The 26,584-nt window shown below is 36.7% G+C and overlaps 1 protein-coding gene across 1 annotated transcript in view; it reads right to left on the reverse strand.

Moving 5' to 3' along the window:
• Window positions 1–1,502: 1,502 nt before the first annotated feature.
• The window catches only part of GABRG2 (gamma-aminobutyric acid type A receptor gamma2 subunit), a 48,529-nt gene continuing 23,447 nt past the window's right edge, over window positions 1,503–26,584 (reverse strand). Inside the window, exons 7-10 of the mRNA XM_014312141.1 lie at window positions 8,476–8,628; window positions 6,697–6,902; window positions 4,930–4,953; window positions 1,503–3,499 (exon numbers count right to left, since the gene is read on the reverse strand). Of these exons, the coding sequence (XP_014167616.1) occupies window positions 3,224–3,499; window positions 4,930–4,953; window positions 6,697–6,902; window positions 8,476–8,628 (659 nt within the window). The 3' untranslated portion in view covers window positions 1,503–3,223. The remainder of the gene's footprint in view (window positions 3,500–4,929; window positions 4,954–6,696; window positions 6,903–8,475; window positions 8,629–26,584) is intronic.

Genomic DNA, 26,584 nt, shown 5'->3' on the forward strand with positions numbered 1-26,584 from the left:
TAAATGTTATGAATGTATAAAGATTTATAAATCCTTTGAAGGTTTCCTGTTTTGGTATAATCCCTGGGACAACAGTGTCTTGTCTCAGTCAGGATATTACATCCTCCTGCAGTGTAAATAGCAAGTAAATAATTGTGCCACTAGGGTATACTTCACAAAACTTCAATGCCACTCTGAACACCCTCAGACACATCCCAGAGCAGTAATATTTATTTGCAATGTGATGAGCTTGAAAACATTTCAGCAAGCTTGATGCATCAGGAGTGAGTTTGTTCCCTGGAATGCAACTGGGAGAGTTAGTATGTATAATGTACATATTAGCATAATGTTTTCTCTGATATGTATACATGAACATGTCTGTCAACATAGGTTTCTTGGCAGTTTTCTTCTGAATAATAACACTTATCACCCCCAATGTTTTGTGTACTGTGGTGGCAATCTGGCTTTACAACACAAAGGTTTTTTTCTGTACTGAATAGGTAAATAATCCCTATTAGAGGAACACTTAGATTGCACTTTGATGTCAGTTTCTTGCTGGGAATTGTGTGTTTCTTCATGAGCAATCATTTTGAATTTCCTCCATTTTCCCCAGAAGGAAATGACAAATCCCCTCAGCAAGTGTGGCAGGAGGGAGATTTTTTACTGATTAGGGTCTCATTTCCTTTGCTTTGTGTCATGATACACAGTGAGAAAAGTTTGTTCACCTCCTTAGGGCAGATGTGGCACACTTTTCCAGTTTGTGTGGCTTGCATTATTGAGGTGGGGATATATCAATTCTTAACTCCTCCCTTGATGGAAGGAGAAGCCAAACTTGCCCAAGTGAGGGATTGGAACATTTGTTCCTCATTATTGCATCTGATTCATCAGTACTGCAGGTTTTCTTAGGCACAGCTAACCTGTGAATTAGGATGAACTAGGGTAAAGTGCTAAGAGTCACATTAATTCCACAGATCATGACAAAAAATAATTCTATGTATGTTAACCAAAATGCACTTGGACTGAGGGCATTAAAGGGCTGGTTTGTTTCATAGTGATTATCTGTAAAACCTATATGGAAGCACGGAAAAATTAAATTTTTAAATGTATAGCATTAGTCACTCTTATTAATTACAAGAAAATAAAGTTCTTAAATCACTGACTACTGGGAAAAAAAATTAGAGATCAGTCTGGTACCAGTTGAAACACCTTCCTGTGTGAAAGGTGATTGACACTCATTCAGATAGTGGAAACTCTCTAAGTAGGTAAAGAAAAGTTATTTTTCTTTGGAGTACTTCCAATTCTGTGATTTTTATTATTTTTTTTAATTAGAATAAGATAACCTTCAAAAGAGCTAGTCTCCATTCTTTAAAGTTATGTGTGAGCCATTTGACTGCAAAATGAGACAATGCAGAGGGTTATATGGATTATAATCACTTATATTTAGGCAGCTGATGAATCCCACTGATGAAGCAGTCTAGTTCTCAAAGCATGCTTTTAACAAACTCATCACAGAAAAACTGGAGTTGAGTGCAGTAGTTTTATTGAAAAAGTCCACAGGTGTGTGCAATTCCTTTATTAAAATGTTTTCAAATACATTGGACTAGGAGCAATTGATGATCAAGAGATATTCCTTTTTTATACATCGTTATTTCCAAAACTATACAGACTTTGGAAAACTTTCCTTTTCCTCCGTTTCAATTAATAATAATTCTGTAGTGATAAGCTATAGGTCTCCCTTTTCAAGCTGCAAGCCCACTTTTCTGGAGGTGGTATTTTGCATCTTTGACAAATTAAAAAAAAAAAACAAACCATCAGTCATATTTACATGTGCTTAAGGTTGCATAATTGAGCATCATACAGGTTCTGAAAACCAGTGGTTTTCAGGATTCACCCAGATGGGTTGAAGGATTTAAATACATACATAACTGCATACATGTGATTTAGTAGCCGAGACACCTTCTGTTCCCTTTTGTTTTCGAGGCTATCTATAAATTCTGTGCTAGCCATGGCAAAGGTTTGTTTTAGTAAAGGTACTCACTGAGTGAAAGCAGCACTGACAACAACTATTGCTGATCAAGGACATGAATGGGCAGAGGATTGTGTGTGTATATACAATAGAAGGACTAATGTTTCAAAATTAACTTGAAGATCTTATGTAAAAATAACATCTAGAATAAAAGCTATTTCCTGTACTGAATTAAAGAATAAAAGACCCCACAAACACTTGAGTAAGGAAAAAAGTGGCGCTCCACATGGGAAAAGAACAATAGAAGCACGTGGATTAAATTTGGAAGCTGATCTTGCAATGTATAATTACTGGAGATTCAGTTGAAATATAGCAACATTAACAATGGGAAATGAAGGCTACAACTGCAGAGGACACATACATTACACTTTATCAGCTATTATATTGGCCAAACAGATTTGTCTAAATGTTATTTAGTTGAATCCTTAAGGCTTCTCTAATATCTTGCATGACAGTGCTGTCTGCTTGGATCTTCCATGCATGCGGGAGAGGGGCAATTTTTCAAGAAAAAAGAAAATTAGGTTTGTCCACATTTCAATTACAATAGCACATCCAGAGACACAAAATAAAAGACAAAACTTTATAGTACCTTTTTTCATTTATTTTGGCCCCCAAAAGATGCATGCACTAGGCTTTATGTACTATAAGGTATTGAAATATTTACAGCATTGTACATGTGCTCTTAAAGGGATGGCAAAGGGAAAGGTCTGTTTTCATCTTGGTGGGAGTAGAAGTTAATTTTCCTAGCTTAATAATACCTATTCAAAGTGAGAGATGACTCTTCCAAAAAGAAAAGCCCACAGAGAATAAAGCTATAGCATAATTATAGCCAATGTTAACAAACTGTACAACACTTTACCTGGGAATTCTCCTCTCTCTCACTTCTGTTTGGAACCACAGTATCAACTCTTAAGTGATGTTGCTCTGCTCCCCTTGTCCTGCCTGCCCTGTTTCTCTCTATTCCAGCAGGTATAGGTGTATATTACCTATTGACATGATTTTATTTTTAAATTATTTTGGCATGTGGAATGGACATGTAATTCACAATAACCTGATGGTAATTTTTGGACGAATGATATGACTGATATTTACGGGATTATGGCACTAAAGAATTCAGATCACTATAAAGCGCATCATAAATACTTCAAGTGGATTTAGGAAACCATCTCTCTAAGAAATTCAGTGAGTAAGGCTCATATCACTGATTTCCTACTGCTTTTAAAGGTACAGATATGATACCCAATAGACCAGGTTGAACAAGCAGAAGGCAGTTGGGAAGAAGATGCGGGCGTAGGAGTCCATTTTGGCGATGCGGATGTGTATTCTGCCGTGCCGCCACGCCCCCGTCCGACAATCCTCAAAGCAGCAAAAAAAACTGGCACAGTCCTTGCCATCAAGACACTCATACCCATACTCCTCATCCCTTTCTTGGAGGTGTGTAGCATTGTTCATTTGAATTGTAGCTGATCGGGGGCGGATGTCAATAGTAGGTGCCTAAGGGGGAGTAGCAAAACAAGAAAAAGATGGTAGAGGAAAAAACTTTGTTATTATCACCATACCAGTTGGGAATGATAGTCAACATGTGCATGATGGTTCTAGTGGGGGTACATGGGAAATTGCTGAGGTGTTCTAGTGGCAAGATTACCTTGAGCTTATTAAAAGCAGTTGCATCATACCCTTTAGAGGAAAGCAGCACAAACCAATCTAAAGTTAACAGCTATGGGAAATCAGCTTCAAAGCTAAACTGAATAAACATGGCAGGTTAAATGAAACATCCAGGAAGGTAATTGACGGTATTTTGAGTTTTTGTTTATAGTTTATGTAGCTGCTTGATATCTGAAGGCAATTTGTGCATTGCACGTGAAATGAACTGAATCAATTGGAAATGCAGGATTTTAAAAGGGGTGGTTCATGTTGAGAAAAAAGAATATGTATACACAGGAAAAAGGCAAAACCTAGGTTTTTTGTAGATTGGGAGAATCTCTATAAGACTCTCCAATTATTTGAATATTTGGAGCTCACCACCTACTAATGTTCACCAACAAGAAGGTTCAACATGTTCTGAATTTTATATAGTAGCTGTACATGTATATATACATACATATAATTAGAACGAATTGAGCAAGTTAAGCATTTAAAACACATTCATTGGGTGAATGCTGGGATGATAGGCATTGAAATTTCATGCTGATAGTTATTAAGGAAACATAACAATTCCATTCCATAAGTATGTAAATTCAATGTCATATATTTTATGTGGTTTCTTTCCCCCCTGCCCCCCCCACCCTTTTAAATTTTTTTTTAATAAAATCTCTGCATTTCTGAATGGAGATAAGGTTTCAATGCGGAACACAACTAGATACATTAGGTAATTTTCTAAGTGTGTTGATCCAGTGACAACATTAGAAATCTATATGCATCTTAAACCCTTTCAAAACTCTGACTTTTTTTTGCACAATTAGCAGCATTTGAGTAATTGATGGTGACACTGAGTTTTTTTCAGGTCAACATCGGGACAGATTTGGTTTTATAATTAGGAGTGAAATCACAAAGGTTAAAAATCTGGGGTCAGAGTTGAGTTTTAAAAGGGTGTATTGCAGGTTTTTGGCTAGCTAGTGCTATTGGATCCCATGGCAAATTGAGAGAGGAGAAATGTTCTACCGTTGAACTCTCTTAATTCATGTGATCCAATCATGTTGGTCACTCCTGAACTTAGGTAAGTTCAGAACCATAGTGGTATTTGGGCTGCTGAATCAACTCTACAAATTGTTTAGGAATTTGTAACCATTCTACTTAATTAGGAAGTAGCTTGAATAGGTTTCTCATTAATTAAAAGACCAGACAAAACACCACTCTCATCTAAGCTCTACTAGTTAAATTCAGCAGTCGCATGCAGTGAATTTCCATTCCAAAAAACATTATACCTTGAAGGAAAACATCCGAAGAAGCTTTCATTTTGTAGACAGAAAAGAGAATCAGAGGGTTTTGTTTTAAATTAAAGAAAGGAAAGAAAGAGACAAAAATAATGTAAATTAAAAATATGTTTCTAAAACATGGTAAGTCAAAAAATAACTAAATTTATAGAGAGATTGGGATTACAGCAATTGAAACAAGTATCTGTAACATAAAATCCCCCACATTTTCAACTTGTCGCTGTCTTGTTTACATCTGGGCCAAAGACATAAGATATCAAACTCCTGTTGGATTTTCATATCCTGAGGGAATTCTAGTCTTTTATGCTGAACTGTTTTGAAAGAGACCATTCACAATTTATAGAAACACCTTTTAGAAAGAAGACTTTTTACCTGCAGACTGTGCCCTGAACACTAATGGTTTTTAGACTCTCTGATTAGGATTTTGGCAAGCATTTGTAGTTCTGTTTCTTCCCAGATGCTCACAGATTAGCAATGTAAAGAATAAGTTATTCCTTCTCATGTGGATGCCTTAAAGTGAAACAATTAAATCTGAGGTACATTTAGTTTTGGTCCTTTACCTGACTGCATAAGACACGTATACACACAGATATTTTTATTTCCATCTAACCCAGGACACATCACTTGGTCATTTAACTTTTTTTTTAACAGTCTACCACTCAGCAGCTTTTAAACTTGAAATTATAGAAATAGTATGTAGTGAAAGGTTCCTTAACTGCTATTTTTTCCTATAACCATTTTTGTGATGCATTTTAAAATGAAAAGAGAATATTTTCAAAAGTCCTTGAATATGTTAGCAGAGCAAATACAAATTACTTTATTCTTTGTTAGATGCCTGAAATGGAGATGAAAATACGCTTTATTAATTTTTCCTTCATGTTTTTCACTTTTTTTTTTCTTTGGTTGGTTTAAGGTTGTTTTGTTTTGGTTTTTATGGGGATGTTTTGGGTTTGGGGGTTTTTGTTGTTTTTTAGATCTTTGGCATTTTTTTTGGTAGATGATTAGGCTAAATGTTTTAGAGGTTCTAGACAACACATTTGTCAGCTCAGTTGCCAAAGGCAAGGAGAAATCTGTCCTGGACATAATAAGCATCAAATTCTTTCCCTGTCTGGGCAAAAGCCCAAATTGCTACTGAGGGTGTTCCCAGGATTTTTTTACTGTTGTTATTTTATACATTATTTTTACTATTGGGTAGCATACATCCATAAGTATCATTATAAACTACTGCAAAATCACTTTCTAAGGCAGAGAAGTAGGTAAATAAGGTAAGAAATATACAAAAAAAAAGAATTGAAGGAAATAATGGAAAGGAAACAGATGCTAAGGGGAAGTCGGAGAAAGCACACCAAAGTTTGAATATAAAAGTTTAACTGTAGTCCTGATAAGCAAGGCAGTCATGTCAATATTGTGGACATAAGTTAATGGCATAGAATATTGCTAATATAATACAGAGAAACTGATCTTTTCTATAAAGGGATCTATATATAGCATAAATAATGCCTTTGGTAGTTGTGATTTGCAGAACACTTTGGTTAAAAAGATCATTATCTTAAGAAATTAGTTCTTCTGGCATCCAGAAAGCTGTAATATATGAGCTTTTGATTCTCAAAGTGAATGTTTTCATTCCTATTGTTACAAAGGATGGATATATAGGTAATAGAAAAATATGGAAAATAAGGATAGTTATAAAGAGGGATTTAAATGCTCTCTCAGAAAAACTAATTAAATTTTAGGCCTTGCTGGTAAAAAGATACGTACTGGGTTTTTCTTCTTTTTGTCTTTATCCTTGCTTGGCTTTCTGTTGCTGACAAAGTAATGCAAAGTTCCATATTCCACCAGTGCAGAGAACACAAAAATAAAGCAGACTGACACAAAAAGATCCATGGCTGTCACGTAGGAGACCTTGGGAAGAGATTTACGAGCAATTGTACTTAGGGTGGTCATTGTCAGGACAGTTGTAATTCCTGGTAAATGGATAGAAAAAAACAGAAATAACATTACTTCAAGTAGAAAACTGATTTTGCCAGTTATCTCTCTGCGATTGATTTTGAAGTGTGCCTGGAGTTCAAACACACAGCAAAGGTATTCAGTAGCACATTCTGGCAGTGAAATGCCAGCTCAATGGGAGCTTAGAGGATTAACAGGGAAAATTGACATTTTTGCATGGTCACTGCCAGTGCTGCTCTGGAGAGTACTTTGGTTAGATGAATTTTAAGAAATTTAATTTAAGGTTTGGTTTTGTAGTTTACTTCTGGGGAGTTTGAAAATTGAAGTTTAGGGTTTATGCGCTCAAATGCTTAAACAGAGCAAGAGACAGATCTACAAAAGAGAAGTACTGTGACATGCCTCACCATCCCTTTCCTTTCAGAACATTATTGCATGTACTGCAATGTGAAAAAATATTAAAAATGCATCAGAAGAGTTAAAATCTGCCACATTTTTTATTGCACTGTTGGTTTTACTTTCTTACTGGTGCAAATAGATTAATTCTCAACAGAGGGACAAGTCTGTTTTGTGTATCTAGGTAAAATTTAAAATAATAGCCGAATGCCTTTGTTAATTTTGTACTTCTTTAAAGCAGATTTTATAACCTCTTTCAAAGAGGATATGAAAAAACCAATAACATGCTTAAAGCTTTCGTTTATGGAAGCCACTGGTCCTCTCTTATGTTCCTTCCAGGGAGACTGAAATGAAAATTGCGTACCCTATTTTACACTCCAGTGCTCTGTGCTGTGGTTCTGTGGAGAAATGAAAATGCAGAGGGAAAAACTGAAATAATTCTCACTTGTGTGGATTTAATGTAGAAGTAGAAAATGTGTTAAACTTTCTCTAGCTGAATGTTTCTGCTTTGTTATTTCTTACTATTTCAGCTGCTTTGCACAAGCAAGATTAATTTGGTCTCTTAGTTTATTTGTGGAGCAAATAAACTAGTTGCTAAATGTGTAGAAATTTCTAATTCTGATTAATTGCATGTCACATTTTCATGTATAAGGTTTTGGACACCACCAAATTCAGTTGATTTTTTTTTTGCTAGAAGTCTATGCTTGATTGTTGGTTTCTAAAGTAGTCATGGTGCTACATTCTCCCCTTGTTAGCACTTGGACACACAAGGTGGATTCCTTCTAGGCAATTATTCCTTCTAGGCAATTATTTAATTTGTGCCAGAAAGGTGGATTCCTTCTAGGCAATTATTTAATTTGTGTTGCCAGTCACCGTGATATGGAAATAGAACAAGTGAAACTAATGCACCCTGTCTCTAATCCAGCTGTGTGTCCCCATCCTCTTGATGTTTATAAAAATACTGCTGTAATCAGAAAAAAGCTTTTATTGTTGACAATCTACATTAGTCAGAATCTGACATGGTAAAAAAGAAGACATGCAAATATAGCTCAGTCTGTGTTATTCTTTGGAAATTACTGCGTTCCTCTAAATGAGGAGAGTTCACGTGAAGTTGTCCTCATATTTACAAACTGGTGATGTGCAGAGGTGTCAATTAAACATGATAATGCTTGAAGGAAAGAGGAAAGTTAAACTCACCCAGTGATGTTCTGGCTGGAACTGCATCCTTATTAATCCAGAAAGAGACCCAGGACAAGACAACAATAAGTGTGCAGGGAATGTAGGTCTGAATAGTGAAATAACCCATTCTCCTGCTCAGGTTAAAGAAGACAGACATGACTACATAGTCTCCTGTAAAACAAAAGCAGAACAAATAAAATATTATGGTAAAAAACCAACATAAAATTTGTAAGAGCTAGGGCTTTCCTATTCCACATCTATGGTGTGTGTGTATAAATGTTAAAGGGATTCACCAGATGTACTAGTGGCAAATACACACATACATCTTCAGCACAGCTCTAGTCAGGAACCAGTGGATTTTCCACACTAAGAAAATTAACAGTTGTGCAGATTCACGCAGGGAACTTTGCTGTATGATTTCAAGGGTAGCCTGCCCTGCATAGCAGGACTTCTACCCAAGTCATTCCTCATAACCACACCTGCCTGGTGTGATCCCCTTGCAGCAGCTCAGGGTGTGGTGGGGGTCCAGCCTTCCTCCAGTCTCTGTCCCCATTAGTGTGCTCCCAGCTCCATTCTCAAGTGTTGCATGCTTTCAGATGTACTTCCTAAATTTTTCATGTTCTTAACTCTTATTCAGGGCTATGCTGTGTCAGTAATTCATTTTTTTATTTGCTTGATCTTCTGTTGTATTTTTTTCTCTAAAATGACTTGAACCCACATTTTCTAAGTGACCCCAAAAGCTGGGCTAGAAGTTATTCAGGTGCACATAACACATCATTCTTATTCAGTAGTTTGTGATTGTCTTTCCAGGTTCTCTTCCCCTCTCAAATTATAAAGTAAATTCCATCTGGGCTCAGGAGAACACCCAAGCTTCAGTTTTTGATGTGGTTTGTGTTTTGTTGTTTTAGGTGGGTTTTCTTGGTGTTTTTTGGTTCATTGGTAGTTTTTGTGGGTTTTTTGTGGTTTTGTTGGTTTTTGTTGTTGTCATTGTTGTTTTTGGTTGTGGGGTTTTTTTCCTAAACTAAAAAACCCCCTAGTTCTTATCTTTACTTCCGATTACAGCACTCCTGGGAAAAATCTTGATTGCAAAGGAACTACAGAACCCCGGGATACAAAGACTTCATTGCAATTCAGTGAAATGCACCCAGAGAAGTCTCTAATGGAAGCAGGATATGATTTGCAAATATAGAGTGAGCTAGTTTTCCAGCATTATCAAAGAGTGGCTAATGCAAGTTCTGCTTAGATCAGTACTTTTAGTTAACAGTGATTTCCTTCTTTTCTGGAAATTAAATTTCTCCCAGAATAATCCCTTTGAACCTGACCACAGAAGAAACTTCAGAAATATTTTTCAACTGGTGCTTCCTTGTCATTTACTTTAATTTGAATATCCCTATTCCTGGGATTGACTGGCTTTAGTTTAATTATATTACATTATAATTAAACCAAAAAAATGAAGCCCCCAAATTTTATATATGCAGTTTTGAAGGTGATACATCTGAATATGAGCAAACAAGTGTAATAAGTACAGTCTGATGATTTTCTTAGGTCGCAGATAACTTTGCATTGTATGTGCATGTCCTTCATATACCAAAGAAGTCCAGCCAGCCTATTGAAAACCAGCACTCATCAGCAGCACTGCAAGGCTGAAGCCATAAAATTACAGAATGACTCATTCTTCATCTCTCTGGATCATATATTAACTTCCTAAGGAGTGATTATTTTTTCAGTTTTTGGAATTATCCCTTTATTCATTCACCTTCATATATGCTACTAATAGCATTCCTATTTCAATTTGATTCTGCTATGATATGGCAGAGTCACTTTAAGCAGTAGCTGGTTTACTTCCATGCAAAAGGAATATCTTTTTAAAGAGAAGGATTTTGTGCTCAGTATTATTATATCAATTTAATTGGACAAAGAATTTCCAGAAGTAAGAGATGAAATATAAACCTGAATAAATATTAGAAGAGAAAAATGTACAAAAGACCTAGAAATGAAGTTTAGGAATTAGATGTTTTATTGCTGTTCTTGTTTCTACTGAAGTTCCAACTGCTATGGGCTCTTTTGGAGTAGAGGAGTGAGGTACCAGATCCCAGGTAGCTACATGCTCCTTATTTTTTGTCTATTCTTCCACAGGTCTTTTTGCCCAACTGTTTTGCAGCTGTAGCCCTTCTGCCTTGTACTCAAAGGAACAGAAAATATCAGACTTCAGTATAGAAGCCATAACTTTCCTACAGGTATTAGAGTTAAATCCAAAACTCAGCACCTGTGCTGAGAAGAACTAAATAGAGATGGACCAAGGCATAGTGCAAGGCCTCCCTCACACACTGTCCTTGTTCAACAGCTGTGTGTGCAAACGCAGCCCAGGGTGCTGTGGATAACATATGAATATACATCTGTGTGTGTAGAGAGAGAGTCCTTAGTCCTTCTATTTTATAGACCATTTCCAAGTACTTCTGTTTTTTTGTTTGGTTTTAGTGGTGATCCCCTGGTGTCAATGGAGACTTGTCTGGATTTTTCCTTTAACCTAAGGAATGCTCTTTATACAGTAAACTATTACAGTTATGTTTTTACAGTCTTGTATGCATTATTTTAATTTTGTTGTTGCTGTTCATAACATAATCCATAAGACCTTTTAAAACATAAACCAAACTGGCCAAAGGGATGTTCCACACCCTGGGATGTCTTGCCCAGTACATAAGCTGGGAGAGTGGGCTGGGCATATCAGTCTTTGGTAGTGACCAACTGCACTGAGCATCACCTCCCTCTCTTGGGTTCTGTCACTTTCTCTCCTTATTGTTGCAGTTATAACTAGTGTTATTTACATATTTCTAATAATAGTGACGTTTTGTTTTAATTCTTAAGTTGTTCCTGTCTCAGCCCATGAGGTTTACCTTTTCTTTCTGATTCTCCTCCCCACTTGAGAGGGGTGGTGAGTGGGGAGCAAGTGAAAAGCCACGTGTACTCAATTGCTAGCCAGGGAAAACTGTGACAATAATGAGAAAAGGAAAAGAGGACTAAGTGATGGAATGCTCCAGAGAAGTATCTTACTGGGATTGCCAAGATAAGTGATGTTGGAATGATATAACAGCAGGTCTTCTGAGATTTTGAAAAAAAAAAAGAACTCTGAACATACAAAATAATGCAAGACCTGAGATGCGAAGTTTAAGACTCAGTCTCAGTTGTCACAACACATACATCCAAAATGCCAAATGCCTTAAGTCCCCTGTGGAACATGGACTTGACAGTGCTTTGCTTTAATCACACCTTTCTTGATGGAATCTTGCCCCAGCCCTGTTTTTATCCAGATTTGGTTTATTTTCTGGCTCTATTCATGCACTTCTTAGCTCTTTAGCTGAGACCAGCTTAAATACTCTGTTATTTTCAGATTATCTCTGTGCCTCAGGTGATTTTTCACTCCTGGTGTGATGCCTGCATGAAGCTGTCAAAAGAAGACATTTGTTTCGTAAAAAATGGCTGGACTTGATCCTCAGTACAATGTCATTTATTAGTCCTCACTTGGCAAATTTATAATCTTTTCATTATTACTTCATCCTCTCTCCCTGAGCTCTGTCTCTTGTTAGTCCAATATTGTCTGCTGCAGCAAGAAAGCTCCTCAGACTGCCAGATTGCTGTTTGGAGCACTAATACACTGTTGGAGTTTTCTAGAAATCAATGATAGTGCAACCTGACAGAATCTTTGTAAGCCAACACACTTAAGCACTCAACATTTGGCATTGTAATCAGAAGATTTTGGATTATGTAGCCATTCACCAGAGACCTTACATTCTTATTGTCCATTCTGAGGTATATTTCTATGACATCTGTCTAGAAAATAACACCTCCATAATTTTCAACTTCTAAGAAATACATAATTTCTCTGGAAAAAAAAATCTTATTTCACTGAGGAGCATAATAACTGATCCCATATATATTTACACCCTTCCTTTCTTTCTCTGAATGTACACATTTCTCCTATTCCTCTGTAGTGATCTGTGTTTGTATCTGCACATAGACAGCCATAATCTTCATCTGAAGACACAATAGCAAGTTAACCAGTTTCTTCATGGAAAGAACAATGATTTATATTTAATGACATATATTTAAACCAGAATGCACTTCCTCATAAAAATCATATCCAGGTCATATTTATCCTCACGTATAAATGCTCATATCATATTTTCTACTAAGTGCATTATTTCTCCCAATTATGTTTGGAAGATCAGGGGATGCAGAGCAGTGTTCTGACTTGAGACGCAGCATTTTCATGCTGACACACTGAATGGAAAATTGAATATTTGTCTTGGTGCACACAGAGGAAGTGTATGAACCTTAAGTCGTTTCCAGAGTAGGAGATAATTTGAAAATTAGATTAATGAATCAGTATTCAGTGCTTGTGACCTTAGTAAACCCTTGCAAAAGGTTTTATTTTTAACAGTCCTGTTCCATCCTAATTTACACAGATTCATAGCAGTCTGTATGAACTTTGGAAATTGTGGTCTTCCTCCTACCCTACACTTGTATGACATAGCGATTTGAATACCAGGATTCTATTCTGCAGCAGGGGAAGTGAATTCCTGATTTGAGGCACCATCTGTGCATATGTGCTGGCCTAGGTCCCAAAGGTTCAATAGAAGGAATTAGTCGTGCCAGGAAGCACAGCCAGGGGGAATGTACTCTGTGCTTAAGTGATTTAATCAGCTCACTGGGTGTGATCCTTCATTGCTCCCTGGTTGAAGAGCCGTTTATACCTGTGCAAAGTGAATGGGGAATTACACCCATTAGTGCTCTCTTTATGCATGTTTAAGTGACTGTGCAAAGTGTAAGGTACTGGGGGAAAAAGCCTCTAATTTGTACTCAGAAGTGATTTGGAAGCTAGTGCAAATGCAAGAGAAAAGAACACCTTTATAGCACCACAAGAAATTGGTGTCTTAATTATAGTTCAGGTAGGAGCACTAGAGCTAAGACTGTCTCACACTTAGTATTGTGAGATTCTTTCTGTTGTTTAAAATACTGCTGGATTTAAATTATTGAAAGAACTGCAGAAGAACTTCAAAAATCATATATTGGCCACTCAGTCAAATTACCTGTATGTGTTAGTTCAGTTCATTCTCAGATGGTTTTTGACTGGGGAAAATTCAGTGTTTCATTTCTGTTAAGGATATGGAGTTTTGAACAGGGAAATTCAATTAGGTGAAGGGCTGACCTTGTTATGGGTTTACACTATTAAGTCATTCTTGACTAACTTAAAGGCTTTGGAAAATGGTGAATGTGTGCATAGACATGTCCATATGAATAAGGTTTTTGAGAGTTTATAAGACTTTATTTCTCTCTGTTTCTTACAAAGCTCCACACCACTCTGAACAGCACCACAGAAACAGAGGGATGGTAGAAGCGGCTCTCTTCTCAAACTGTGTTTGTTCCTTTATATATTCCACTACCTAAAATCTCCAGCATTTCTCTGTACTGCTGAGTATTTACAACACATGAACTCATCACCTCATGCTGACTCCAGGGTGTCAGGAGTTTCATTGTGGAGATCTTCTTCCCAAGTAATGACAAGTCTTCTATCCTAGGGTCTGAACAGGATTTTCGTTGAGTGTTTAGTTACCTTAAATATTTTTATCATTGTTTAGTAGTATAAAAATCAATGTCTGTTTTAGTAATTCTGATAATGTTTATAATGTAGGGCTTTTTGCGTTTAAAATTTTAAAATATGTGGAGAAAACAAATTATGTAGGAGAACATTGGTAATGAATCAATAATTGCCAGCAAAAGCTACCAAGTACTTTTATTATATCCTTTTAAAATCTAAAGTTTTTCTCCACTACGTGAATTTGTTAAACTGACAAAAAATAAGTCAGATAGGAGAAGAGTAATGCACTATCCAGACTCTCCCAGAATTTCTAGCCATCATTTGCTCTTTAAGAACAGATCAAATTACTAAAAACTAGGATTGACATAGGTTACAAATTATATGGTATGTAATAGGCACAGCTTTGTATGTACAGCAAATACCAATCACCTGATCCTGCAGAGAGAGATGCACCCACTGTCCAGATTCCCAATTGGCTTTTAACCCCCAAATTTACACAGAAACCATACAAAGAGGAGCAAACACTTTTTAAAATATTTCTTTAAAGGGACATGTGAAAATAGAGATAGAAATGGAACCCTTTCTCAAAATTATTTCATATAAACAACTTGATAAATAAATGACATACTTCTAAATGGGAAAACCTATCCAGTTCGTCTTTCTGGATGGAGTAAACGTAGGGGAAAAAGCAAAAACAAAACCTCATGCCACAGGAGGGCACTGTCACCTCAGAATAGAAATGAGAAAAGCTTGCAAGTCTGCCAGTGGAAAACCAAATCTTAAAAATTTCTAATTATTCTTGTCATTGAATGTTTATACAAACACTGAAATGGCACAACTGACGTGTGGGTCTGGTGTTAGAGGAGCACTTTTAAAGACCAAACAAAGTCTTGTGTGATAGAAATATCCCCAAAGTAATGAATATAAACTGAATCAATTGTTAATGAAGAACAACTGTGGCAGCAGAATTTATCTTCTTTTCCTCATAAATAGCTAATAGATACATCCTTGTTCTCTCTCTCTTTTGCTGTCAGCATGGCCAGCAGTCTGCTTTTCTATTAGGCAGAGAACACAGCTATAGTGTTCTTGGTTTATTTTAAAAGAAGGAATGGTAAATGGTAGCTTGATGGAATAGATGTGTTTTCTTGGGTTTAGTCATGGTACCTGGAAATACCATTAAACCAGTGGTGCATGACGTCTATGGACATCTCCTCTAGGAGCTTCTAAACCTCTCTAGTTCTTAAAAAGTTGCTGGATTAGTACAGACTATAAAAATAATAGTAAATGGGACCAAAAGGATTCAAAATGCATCCTTAATCACAGAGTTAGGCTTGGTGCCATTTTCAGACAGATATTCTGCAATAAAAGAAAACATCTAATTGGTAAACTTGTGGGTCACTGCATGAGAAGCAGCTGATTTCCTTCCCACTGTGTGCCCTCCTGGCATGCTGGAGGGCAGCAAGGTTATCCAAAAGCTGCTGCAAGTAGAGAGAAAATGAAAGAAAAGGAAAAGTATATAGACAAAGCCTTTTCTCTTTCATGTCAAATCAGGTGCTGGTACCGAGCTCTGGTGTTTGTTCTGCTCAGCAGTGACTGGGGCAGATCCCTGCCCCCAGAAAAGGCAGGAAAAGCAGAGAATGGGAGTCAGGAATCAGACCTCTCTACCAGATCAAGCAAGTATCAGACTGTGGATTACATTGTACAGTGCAGCTCTAATCTAGGATGAAAAATCACATAAATAGCTTGAGATTGGAATTAGTATTTGTCCTGATGAATCTTCATTTGGTTTTTGTGCTCATCTCTTTTCTTGCCCTGACAGGGTCTATATTTGGAGTTTTGCTGGCATTTACTGTCTTGGTGAGGGTACTGAGTTAGCCTGCAAATACAGTTCAGTGGGATGTCTTACACTGTTACAGTGGCATAAAGAAAACATGAGATTTGTTCTAAACACACAGTTTTCTATGAGGATTCAGATTTAACCTATTCCAATAATAATCTTGTGTGAAACCTCAAGTGACCTATTTTTTTTCATTTTCCAATAGATCAGAAAGTTCATAAGTCTGTCGAGTTCAGTACCAATGTCCTACAACTGGTCTTTTGTCTCATGAAAAAATTATATTCTGTTTTACAGTGCAGTGTTTTTACATATATGGCACAAAAATAATTTTGGCTGAAGTATTTGATCACTGGGCACATTACTGAATTCATTTTCTTAAAGACAGGACAGAAATTTGATCACAGTACCAATCGTATGCTGATATGTATGAGATTTATTTGTTGCCACAGCCAGAAATGAGAAGTCTGGAGAAAAGGTTAAACTAGAGGGAACACTGTTCCCCAGATATCTCCTTATCTCACTCTTTGCCAAATACCCTTTTATTGGTTCTATCCTTCACAGCATTTTGTTCTTTCATTGACAGATTTCTAGACTGCATAAGGGCCAGAGAGTTAAAAAAAATTGAGTCTCTTCCTTTCCAAAAATGCTCAATAATCTTTTTCCCTCTGAGGTTTAGCTGCAAAATACCACTAATTGTATTACAGAGAAGTCATGATGTGAAGTGAAATAAAATGGTAAATATTTAGCCTTTAGGACAAAGAAAGAAAATAGGCCATGGCATTGCAGGCATTTGCTTTTAACAGACTTGCACATGGAATCAGTGCCATTCCCTACCTGACTGTTGGCATTACATAAAAATGGGGTGAGCCATGGTCATTGCTGGTACAGCACAGCAACTGTACCAAGTGATTTCCCCAAAAAATCTAATCATAGAAATTCTTAATGTCCATTTCTAAGCTATGATTATAGTTTGATTATGCAATGAGGTAAAACAATACTAAGATTTTGACAAAGCTTGCACAGTAGTCCATTTATATAAGATTATCTCTGGGATTCGGATAGCTGCAAGCCTGGTTTTCAATTTACATTCCAAGGGATGAATCCTAACTACATTGCACAGCTGGATGGAGGGCAGGAGATGGGAGGAGATCTGGTTTTTTTTTTGGTGCAGTTTTTAAAAAGTGAGGCAGTAAGGTGCATGGCTGCGTGTCAATGTCTGACATTAAACACCTTGATTTCCTGTGGGAGCAGGCAGAAGAGAGCTGCAATTAGTTTATGTTTGTGAAATGACAATCTCAGCGGATGAAACTTCTGCAAAATGAGATGAATCATTGAACTCATCCAAGCAAACAAAATTTCTTTATGTATGACAGGACTTTCTGCCCAACAGTTCTGGATTTTGTTTGGTCCTTGGCCACTCATTCCACTTGAAATGCTATTTTCTCAGTTCATTTGACAGAATGTGTTCTATTTCTCATTAGTTTCTAATTATAGGAGGAAATAATGTAATGACACTAGGCAGTAATTAAAATCTATTACTGTTGTCTGCACCTTCTCTTTGGAATCACAGAGACAAGATTTAGCCTGAGAATTTTTTGTTGCTGAAAAATGTCAGGATGTGGAAATGTATGGAATGGACACGTAGGTATGTTTGTTTCTAAGGTTTTATCTGTGAGTGCCAGAAGTCTGAAAGGAAAATGAACATTACTGACTGCGTGTGTTTGCCCATGATAGGATTTTTTTTTCTAGTTTGTGACATAATTAAAAGCAATTGTTTTTTGCTTGTCTGTGAAGGTGAATAAGCTATTACATTGGCATTAGCAAACACAGGAGGGTTTTTGGTGTGCAGGATTAGTATTCAGATGTGACAGCAGCAATAGCTTGCAACTTCTATGACTGAACCATTATGCTTCAGTGTGCAAATAATCTTCAAATTATAGTGCCTTTTGCTCTCTTTCCCATTCCTCCTTGCCTGGGAAGCATCAACCAAGGATTAGAGCTCAATGTCTCATCACTCAGTGTTCAGGAGTTGTTCAGGTTCTAAAGAACCTCTGACTCACTGTGATAAAAAGTCCATCCAGTTCAAAGGTTAGAAAATGTGAGGATTACAGGAAATATCAAGTAAAGAGAGAAAGGAGAGAGTCACCATTTCCAGGCAGCAGCACCAGCTGGGGTGTTGTTCTGTCAGGAATTTTGCTGTGCCTGACACATCCTGTGTCCTTGGCTTTTTTGGATGTCTGGTTGCTATCTGACTACCTCAAGAAAAGCTGTCTGCTTCAAGAAAATTATGCACCTATAGTAGGGCTCTGTGCATATTTAAAATAATGACTTGCTTAATTTTGATTATTTAACCTATTGCCATAATAATACAGGTTTTTATATAATGCAGTCATCAATGTAAGGAACTAAGAAATGTGTTTCATTATAATAAAATATTAGATTACATATATTATATTACATATATTTTATATTACATATTTCATTGATTTCAAGGTATCCAGATGGTATAACCACTTTCTGACAGCATCCAAACCTGCCTGCTGCAGGGAGAACTGGAAATAACTTCTGTTTCTGTGCTTCAAAGCATGAAGTATTACACATCCCCGGTACTTTAGATCAAACACACTATCAGAATTATGAAGTGGCATGGCATAAGGATTGTCAAAACTATGTAAATTTTATCATGTTGAAATTTTCAGCAGTTTGTGTCAGAGAAAGAAGGCACAAAATGGTGATTGTTTTTGTTTTATGGGGTGGCAAAGCACAAGACTGATACCATACCATGGGTCTACATATTTGGACTTTCTAGGCAATTCTGCAAAGGATTGTCTGAAAAGAGAGTCTGGGCAAGTCCAGGGGTAATAAGAGAAATATAAGATATAAAAATGGGAATTAAATAAATGTGACACTTTGAGGTCTAGGTTAAAATACTGTTAATAAAAATTAGATACAGGCCTATTTGGTGAGTACAACAAGGCAAAAAAATCAAGTATTTAATAATGTTGGTCTAAATAACAGCAGTCCTACAGACATGTTGGAGAACTCCCTTGAAATTAATACGGTTTCATGAGCTTTGTGCAAGTCCTGGTTGCTGAAATAACTGCAAGTGACTAATATAGCTCATAAACATCCCTTCTCAGATTTGCTTTTATATCTTTGTGAATTGCCTTGCACGGCAGAGGTCATTCTTGAATTCCTCTGAATGCCTTTCCTTTGGGGAGAAGAGGAATTTGAGGGTACAGTACATTTAATCTTTGGTTTTGATGTTTCCAGTTATTTTCAGGGCCAGGAGACAGTAGTACATAACCTGGGGCTGCAATAAAACTTGATGTTTGCTTCTACTTCCTCTGCAGAGGAGAGAAGGCATGACTGCATGGAGGCAATGTTCTGCAGGGGAGCTCCAGATTTCACAGATTCATTCTGTCTGAACGCCCCAGCAGAAGAAATATTTATACAAGGAAATACCACTCAAACACCAGCATCTCACTTCCAGTGGGTGCACAGGGAGATGACTGGGAAGACAGTACCATAAACAAAGAGCCCAAGGGGTGCTGGGAGGGAGGGATACATCTGCTTTTATTGCTCAGCTTCCAGCATTAGACTGACTTTTTTTTCCTTTCTTTTTTTAAAGTGTTTCAATTTCATTTATTTTTAGCTTCCATTAAATATTTTAGGGTACTTCATCAGTAGATATTTAGTTTTAAAACCCCAGAAAACCAATTCAACTAACCAAGAAAAGACTAAATTTTACTTAAGTATGAGGGTCTAGAAGGCAAAACATCAAAGAGCAAAATTTATACAGATCAGACTCAAAGCAGGGTGGTCACCTACCAAATGTCCTGGGCTTCAGAGAGGTCAGTAAGAAAAAAAAATACCTCTGAACACAAGAACCCAATGTGGTAAAATATAAATAGTCCTGTTGGAAAACCCTGTGCACTCACTTCCATGTGAGCTGTGCTTTTCTCCTGCTGGACATGTGCAAGGCCATACAGGAGCAGGCTGCTCCCATTAGTAGGCATGTTTCAAGAAGGGTGCCTGCCTTGTAGGATTTAGAGCTGTAGTTATATTTTTCCTTGAAATGAGCTCAATAAAAGGAACATATAAATTGCATGAAGTCATGTGTATTACAGAAATAAGTGATGTGTTACATATATTACTATATTAAATACAGCCATAATACACACATCTTCTGCTTTTAAAATACCACAATCCTACATACAAAAGCTCAGAATGAAAAGGAAAATATTTTCACTGGATGCATCTGGGTCTGTGTTTAGTTTGACTTGTTCGAGAGTAGCTCATTTATTGTCAACATTTTGTAAGCATCCAAAAACTGTTAAAACCATGCTTTAAAACCACAACACATAAAGACATTACCAAATTCCCCAGAAGAAAGTGCTCCAGATTTCACATCTATGACTATTAAAAATATGATGTTCTTATTGTTGGTGTTTAGAACTACTTAGAACAATTTTTGATAAAAATATGATGAATATATTTCTTTTTCTATTTGAGACATTTTTCTAGAGGAGACTGTTGTGGACTGGTATTTGAGAGGCAAACATGGTTTTCATTCTCCTGCTATCAGTTTGCCTGAGGACAAGCCCTGTTCTGTGTGCAGATTCCAAATTGTTTCTCGTTTATTAAGTATTTTGTCTTGCAGAAGCCAGGTGCAAACCTTCAGCAATGTGCAAATTAATCTTGTTCACAATCAGAGGTAGCAGCAGAAACATCCGCTGGTAAAAGTAGGTGTTGCAAAATTGTCTAAGGTGTGATTGGTGAGGAAATGAAATGGAAAAAAACCCTAGCTCTAATAGAACAGTTATTTATATGCTAAGAAAGGAGATGGCAATTGTGTTTGGGTGTGTTTTTAACCTCTTTAGCTTTCTAGGAGGATATTATTGACATTAGATAAAAAGTAAAAGTGTTGAAGGAAAGAAAAAAGCCTTTAAAACCACTATCTCTTTAGCTATTAGAAGGGTGAAAGAAAGGATTTTTAAAATCAGAGAAGAAATAAAGACACTGAAGTAGAAGGAACTAGGTTATTATTAAAATAGTAAATAAATGTAAAGTTTAGAAAAACATGGAGGATGTTCAAGAAACTGAGAAAGAGCAAGAAACTATGGAAAATGGCAAACAATGAGATGATGTTCTAAAACTGTACTTAATACCAAGAGCAAGACCACAGGCCTGAAGGGAGGAACAGAGATAAAGAGAATGCTTGGTTTGAGATCATGCCTCAAAAGAGACAGCTATGAATCATGAATAATTTATACCCAGTTTTGCCATTTGAAGTCAAATAGATCAAGCTTAGGACGTGAAAAAAATCTTTAAAGACTACAGATAATCATCTTGAAGCTTTAGTTAGCAGCTTCACAGATAGAGGTAGATCTTCTAGTGTATGTAATCACCCTAGTCCAAATCCTACAAGGTATTTAAATGACTCTCTCTTTTCAAGAGGAGACCTTTGAAGAAGTATTTGTTTCTCAGGCAGACATATTCAGGATAAAAGTTCACAGCTACTACAAAACTGGTTCCCCTGGGAGTCCCCATTCCATGTCACAGTGTGTATTGCCATCACATTGTATGTTTTCAGGCCCAAAAGTGCAACCTCTTAATATCTTCTTAAAAGTGAGGTTACAACAATGCAAACCCCACGGGTAATGTCTTTTAAAGGCTTTTTTTTTTTTTAACATTTGAAAATGTTATGTCCTGGGAAGCTTTTAAAAATGAACTGGCAATTGTGGATCCAAAACACTGTGAGCCATGCAGAGAAGGTTGGATTTGGAGTCCAGGACTGTGGTGAGGGAGCTGTGCATTGAGCTGTACCCTGTAGGCTGGGCTGCACCCTACACATGGCAAAGTGATGTGATGGCCCTGGAAGCCAGATCTCTGGGGGGTCTCTTATGTTATTTTTTGAGAAGTTCAGGTGCTGCGTTTCTAAACAAGAGATAAGGCTGCAATAAGTGTCAGGCATCAGAAAAGGTTGATAGGCTCCAAAGAGTCTTTCAAAGTGTTTTGCATTTATCTTTCTACAGAGGTTGCCAGACTTCGGGGTGGGGTAAGAGGTTGGGTGCAGAAATGATGCAGTGGTCTTTCACTCTGGGACAGTCATGATGTTTCCTCAGATGCCATAAAGAGAGAAGGATACTCAAAGCCCAAGGCAAAGCAATAAAACTGCAAACATTAACTTTTCACACCCAACAAAACATTAGTTTTGAAGTTTCCTGAAAATGATGTAGGTATGGAAATGCCATCCAGTGTTTTTCAAGAAACAGAGATCCCCACCAGCAAATGCAGCTCTGATCCTCCATGCTGCCATGCCCAGCAGCAGGGGTTGCTTCTGGCCCAGTTCTGCTGGCCACGTTCCCTAGGAAGCGTTTTGCTGTTCATGTGCACATTAGACAGGTGGGGGAGAAGGAGTAACCAAAAGAGCATTGAAAACACTGCCATACTCTCCTTCATTCTACTGAACTCAGAGGCTTAATTTGTAACATGACTTTCTGTTTTTAATGTAACAATGATAGTGGTGATCTCAAATTGCATCCCAGCAGCTCCCAACCAGATCAATTTTAAGCATTTTATTATTTCTAGAAGTTCAAAAGTAGATGACTGGTGGTAGTTTTTGAAAAATAGATGTTTTACTGATGTAGTTTCCTCCTTGTTTTTTGATCCTAGCATCTCTATGTGAACACATTTTTAAGCCAAATGAATGTTGGAAAACATGAATACAGGTATAAACAAAGTTCTTCAAGCAGCGCTCAACATGAAACAATTAATCTGTTGATCATTTGTATTACCTTGAGCAAGCAGCCTTGATTTTGGAATGCAGTTCCACTATCATGGGAATTTTATCTCAAAGAAAAAGCATTTGTATCTCCCAAGTTTACATTTCCAGAGTAAATGAATTAAATGTCATAAAATTAATACTCCTCATTGTGCTTTTCTGAAAAGCTATTTTTTCCTTTAAATTTGTTTTTATATTGTATTGTGAGTTTTTTTCATGGGTAGTCTCTGATATTCTCTAGTAATGAATTCTTTTGATGAAATTTTTTACTTTTCTTGTCACCAAAGGTACATTTTTTTTCTGTCAGAATGGAAAGATATCCAAATGTTTTCCTATAGCTATACTTGATGTTACGCTATTTTTTTCTCTAACTATTGTCATAGAGTTGTTGACAATCCTTGTTTTTCAAAATAACAATGGGAAGAAAATTAATTTTCTTCATTTTCAATAATATTTTTGTTTTTTCTAGGATGAAATCAAATAATAGAATTACTCAAGAATGTTTTTTCTTAGCTCAAACCCTTAGCACTAGAAGAAACTGGAGTGACAGTATGCTGTCACGAGTGCCCTGGTTATTGCTCTTGCATTTGTATAACCAAAGTCAATAAATGCAGTTCCAAGATTCTGCTATTTCACCTTAGGATTTTGTAATCCTGAGGGGGACAATCCACCAGCTCAGTTTCAGACCAGACACTTGCTACCGTAAGATAAGAAAGGAAATTTTGGTGAACTACAAAGATGGTTGAAAACATTCAAACTTGTTTTCTTCTGGTTTTGCATAAGTATTACTGGGTAGCAGCAGAAGATAATCAAATCAATGCCTTTTCTTTGTTGACTGTGTGTTTTTGCATTTTGCATTAGTAGGGAAGGAATGTTAAGAAAGGTCAAATAGTTATTGCTCTTTGTCATTTGAATTGGTAGGGTGTGGACTCGCTTTAGGACTTTTGGAGGGAGGCAAAGAAAGTGACATGTTGGGGAGTATTTTTAACCTGGGCACTGAGAATGGCAGCGAGTTTGTATGGGGGGTTGTTACCTACACAGTATGACTCCACTTGCTCTTCAAAGTCAGGCTCTCAGATTGAAATAGAAGAAATTGAGCTCCAGTCAACAAGAGCACATTATTTGCATTAGTCAAAATTTTTCATAATTTTCTCAATTTTTGGAGCAATAGACAAGACAAATAACAATTACTGACCACTTTCATAAGCATTTCTAGTCTCTAGTATTAAGACACACAAAGGGTGTTGTGGCACTTTAATGCGTAAATCTTGAAAAATATTTTCAAATTCTCCTATATAGGACATGATACAAGAAAGCATTATTACATAAATTTTATCCTGCAGCTCTTTAGCCTTAATTATGCAATCTTCTTGAGAGTAGCAAAGAACTCACTTAATAGACTGTATCACTTTTCGAGATAAGTGGCATATTTTTAGCTTCTGTAATGTACATTGAAATGAGGGCAATTATGCCTTGTTTCAAAAGGCAACGTTAAAACACACACTATTTACAATTCAGAATTTGTTTTAACAATGCAAAATGAGGGAGTTAATGTTTGAGAATATACAATGATGATGACAGCTATTTGAACATTAGACCATGCTTAGTGTTAGGCTACTATATTCTTCTGTGAGAATGTGTTGTCAACCTTGTAAGATGGGATATGGAATTGTAGGTAACATGTCTCTAAAAATGTAAGTAGAATATTTTGTAGTCACAAAGTACAGCAGAGAGTTTCGGTAGTTTGTACATCATGTACACATTTTCATTTAACCCACCAGTGTATTCTCTTTTTGTTTCTCCCATTTTATTTGATACGAGTAATTAACAATCAAAGCTCACTGTGAAGGTCTCTTCAAAGTTACTGATGTTCATTTAGTTTTATTTCCTCTATCCATGTCTTTTTTTAACATATGGCTGAATTTGAGTATTATTAGCTCCTATGGATGCTGCTTGGCTCTTGTTACATGTGTCACAGACTTGTATGTCTTATTTCCAACCAGCCTTTCAATTATATCTATTCAAATACAGTGACAACAAAACAGCATCTTGGCTAAGTAGGTTACTAAAAATGCAGTGTAATGACAGGGGTTTGAGAAACTAGAAATTGCACTTGCAAAGTGAAGGGATTTAACTGTGTAAGAACAGCCTTAGAGGAATATGTTTATTATTTAGGACATATATGTGCCCCAGGCAAAAGAAAACCTATTTCAAATGAACTATCCCTGCTGTATACATATTATGAACACTAAGCTGTCCTCATCTTCACACATCCTAATGAATTAATTTTTCTCTGCTAAGAAATGAGGAGGATGGTGAATAACAAAATCAGGCCAAGGGAAGATAATGTCCAAGACATTATCTTATAATCATTGTACTACAAATATATTTTTTTGACATAAAAAGGATCTGGAAGTGAAACATCAGTACAGAAATTGACCATCGGTACTACACTGATCAGTTTGCAGGCTGCAGAGATGATCTAGTACTCTGCAGATGAAAGGATGAAGTGCTCAGGAACCTTGTGATTTATCACAGGATTGCTTGAACTTCAGTTGTTTGAACAGTGCACTAAAAATATTTATTTATATCAGTGATTTAAACATGCTTATTACCTATTAAAAATGTTTAATTCTAAAGACTTATTTTAATTCTAAAGTAATTGTGACTATACATTGTTCTTTACTACTATGTCACCTGCTCTGATCCTTTTGAACCCAAGATTTCTCCCTGTAATTAATTATAATTAGATTTAGCTGCAACTCTATGAGTGACATTCTCTTATGATATTTCTGAAAAATCACTCAGTGGTTGGAGGAGGATGATTTCATTGCCAAACAGGAATTATAGGAGGGAGTTGGGATAATATGCTTTGTCTCAAGGAGTCACCAGTACTTATGAAAATATATTCATAGGGGCACAAGAGGCAGCGCAAGAATTTTTTGCTTGATTACGTCCAGGAAGTGTTTTAAGATATAGACTCACCCTCTTAACTTGCTGATTTTATCATAAAATTAGAAACATTCAAAATTCTCATTTTTCTTTCTTTTTAATAATTCAAATATCCTAAAAGATCTAATTATTTTCTAGCTATTAAATGAACAAATATCATTTAAAGGCAGTGTTCTATCATATCTACACAAGTCTATTTATTGCAGAACCAATCTTGCTTGTAACATCTGTGTTTTGTAATTATACAGCAATAAGTTCAGTGAAAATGCTTGTAAGATCCCACATTATCCCTTATTCTCTGGTTACTTGTATATTAATTCTTTTTATCCTTATCTGACCTATCTGAAGCTGTTTAAGCTCTAGCAGGCCATGCTTTTAGATATGGAAAACCTTATGAAGGACAGACTCAGAATAAAACCTTGACCCTCAAGAATCTTTGTTCAATTGGACAGTTATTGTGAGGAGGATTTCAGGCCCCACCAACCCTTTTCCTCAGGGACAGTCATGATTTTGTTTTGCTGAGGTAAGTCAGTTGCCATTGAGTCTAGGAAAATCTGAGAGGAAAAAAAAGGGCTGAATTAATGGAATTGGAAGAAATTCTTTAACCTCCCTCAGAAAATGAAAAGTAATAATCAGAGCTTTTCAACTCTTTATATGATTAGGTAGAAGCAGGTGGATTTCAATGCCTGGATCCCTATAGATACAAACCTGAACAGAAAAGTCAGACTCTCTCAGTCTCTGAGATTTTTAAACCTGTTTATTCCCTAGGAGTAGTGTGTGGTGGGTTTTTTTTTCTGCCTATTAAACCAAAGCTCTAACCTGCCACTGTGAAAGAGATGACAAAGTGGAGGAGTTTTGGCTCTGGGTGCTTTCTGCACCACCTCCAGGGGTGATGTCCCTGCAGTGCCCGCTGTGGCTGCTGCCATGGCCAGATGTTTCTGCAGTGCCAGCTGTG

The sequence above is a fragment of the Geospiza fortis genome, unplaced genomic scaffold (genome assembly GCF_000277835.1).
Source record: "Geospiza fortis unplaced genomic scaffold, GeoFor_1.0 scaffold55, whole genome shotgun sequence".
Classification (NCBI taxonomy): Eukaryota; Metazoa; Chordata; class Aves; order Passeriformes; family Thraupidae; genus Geospiza; species Geospiza fortis.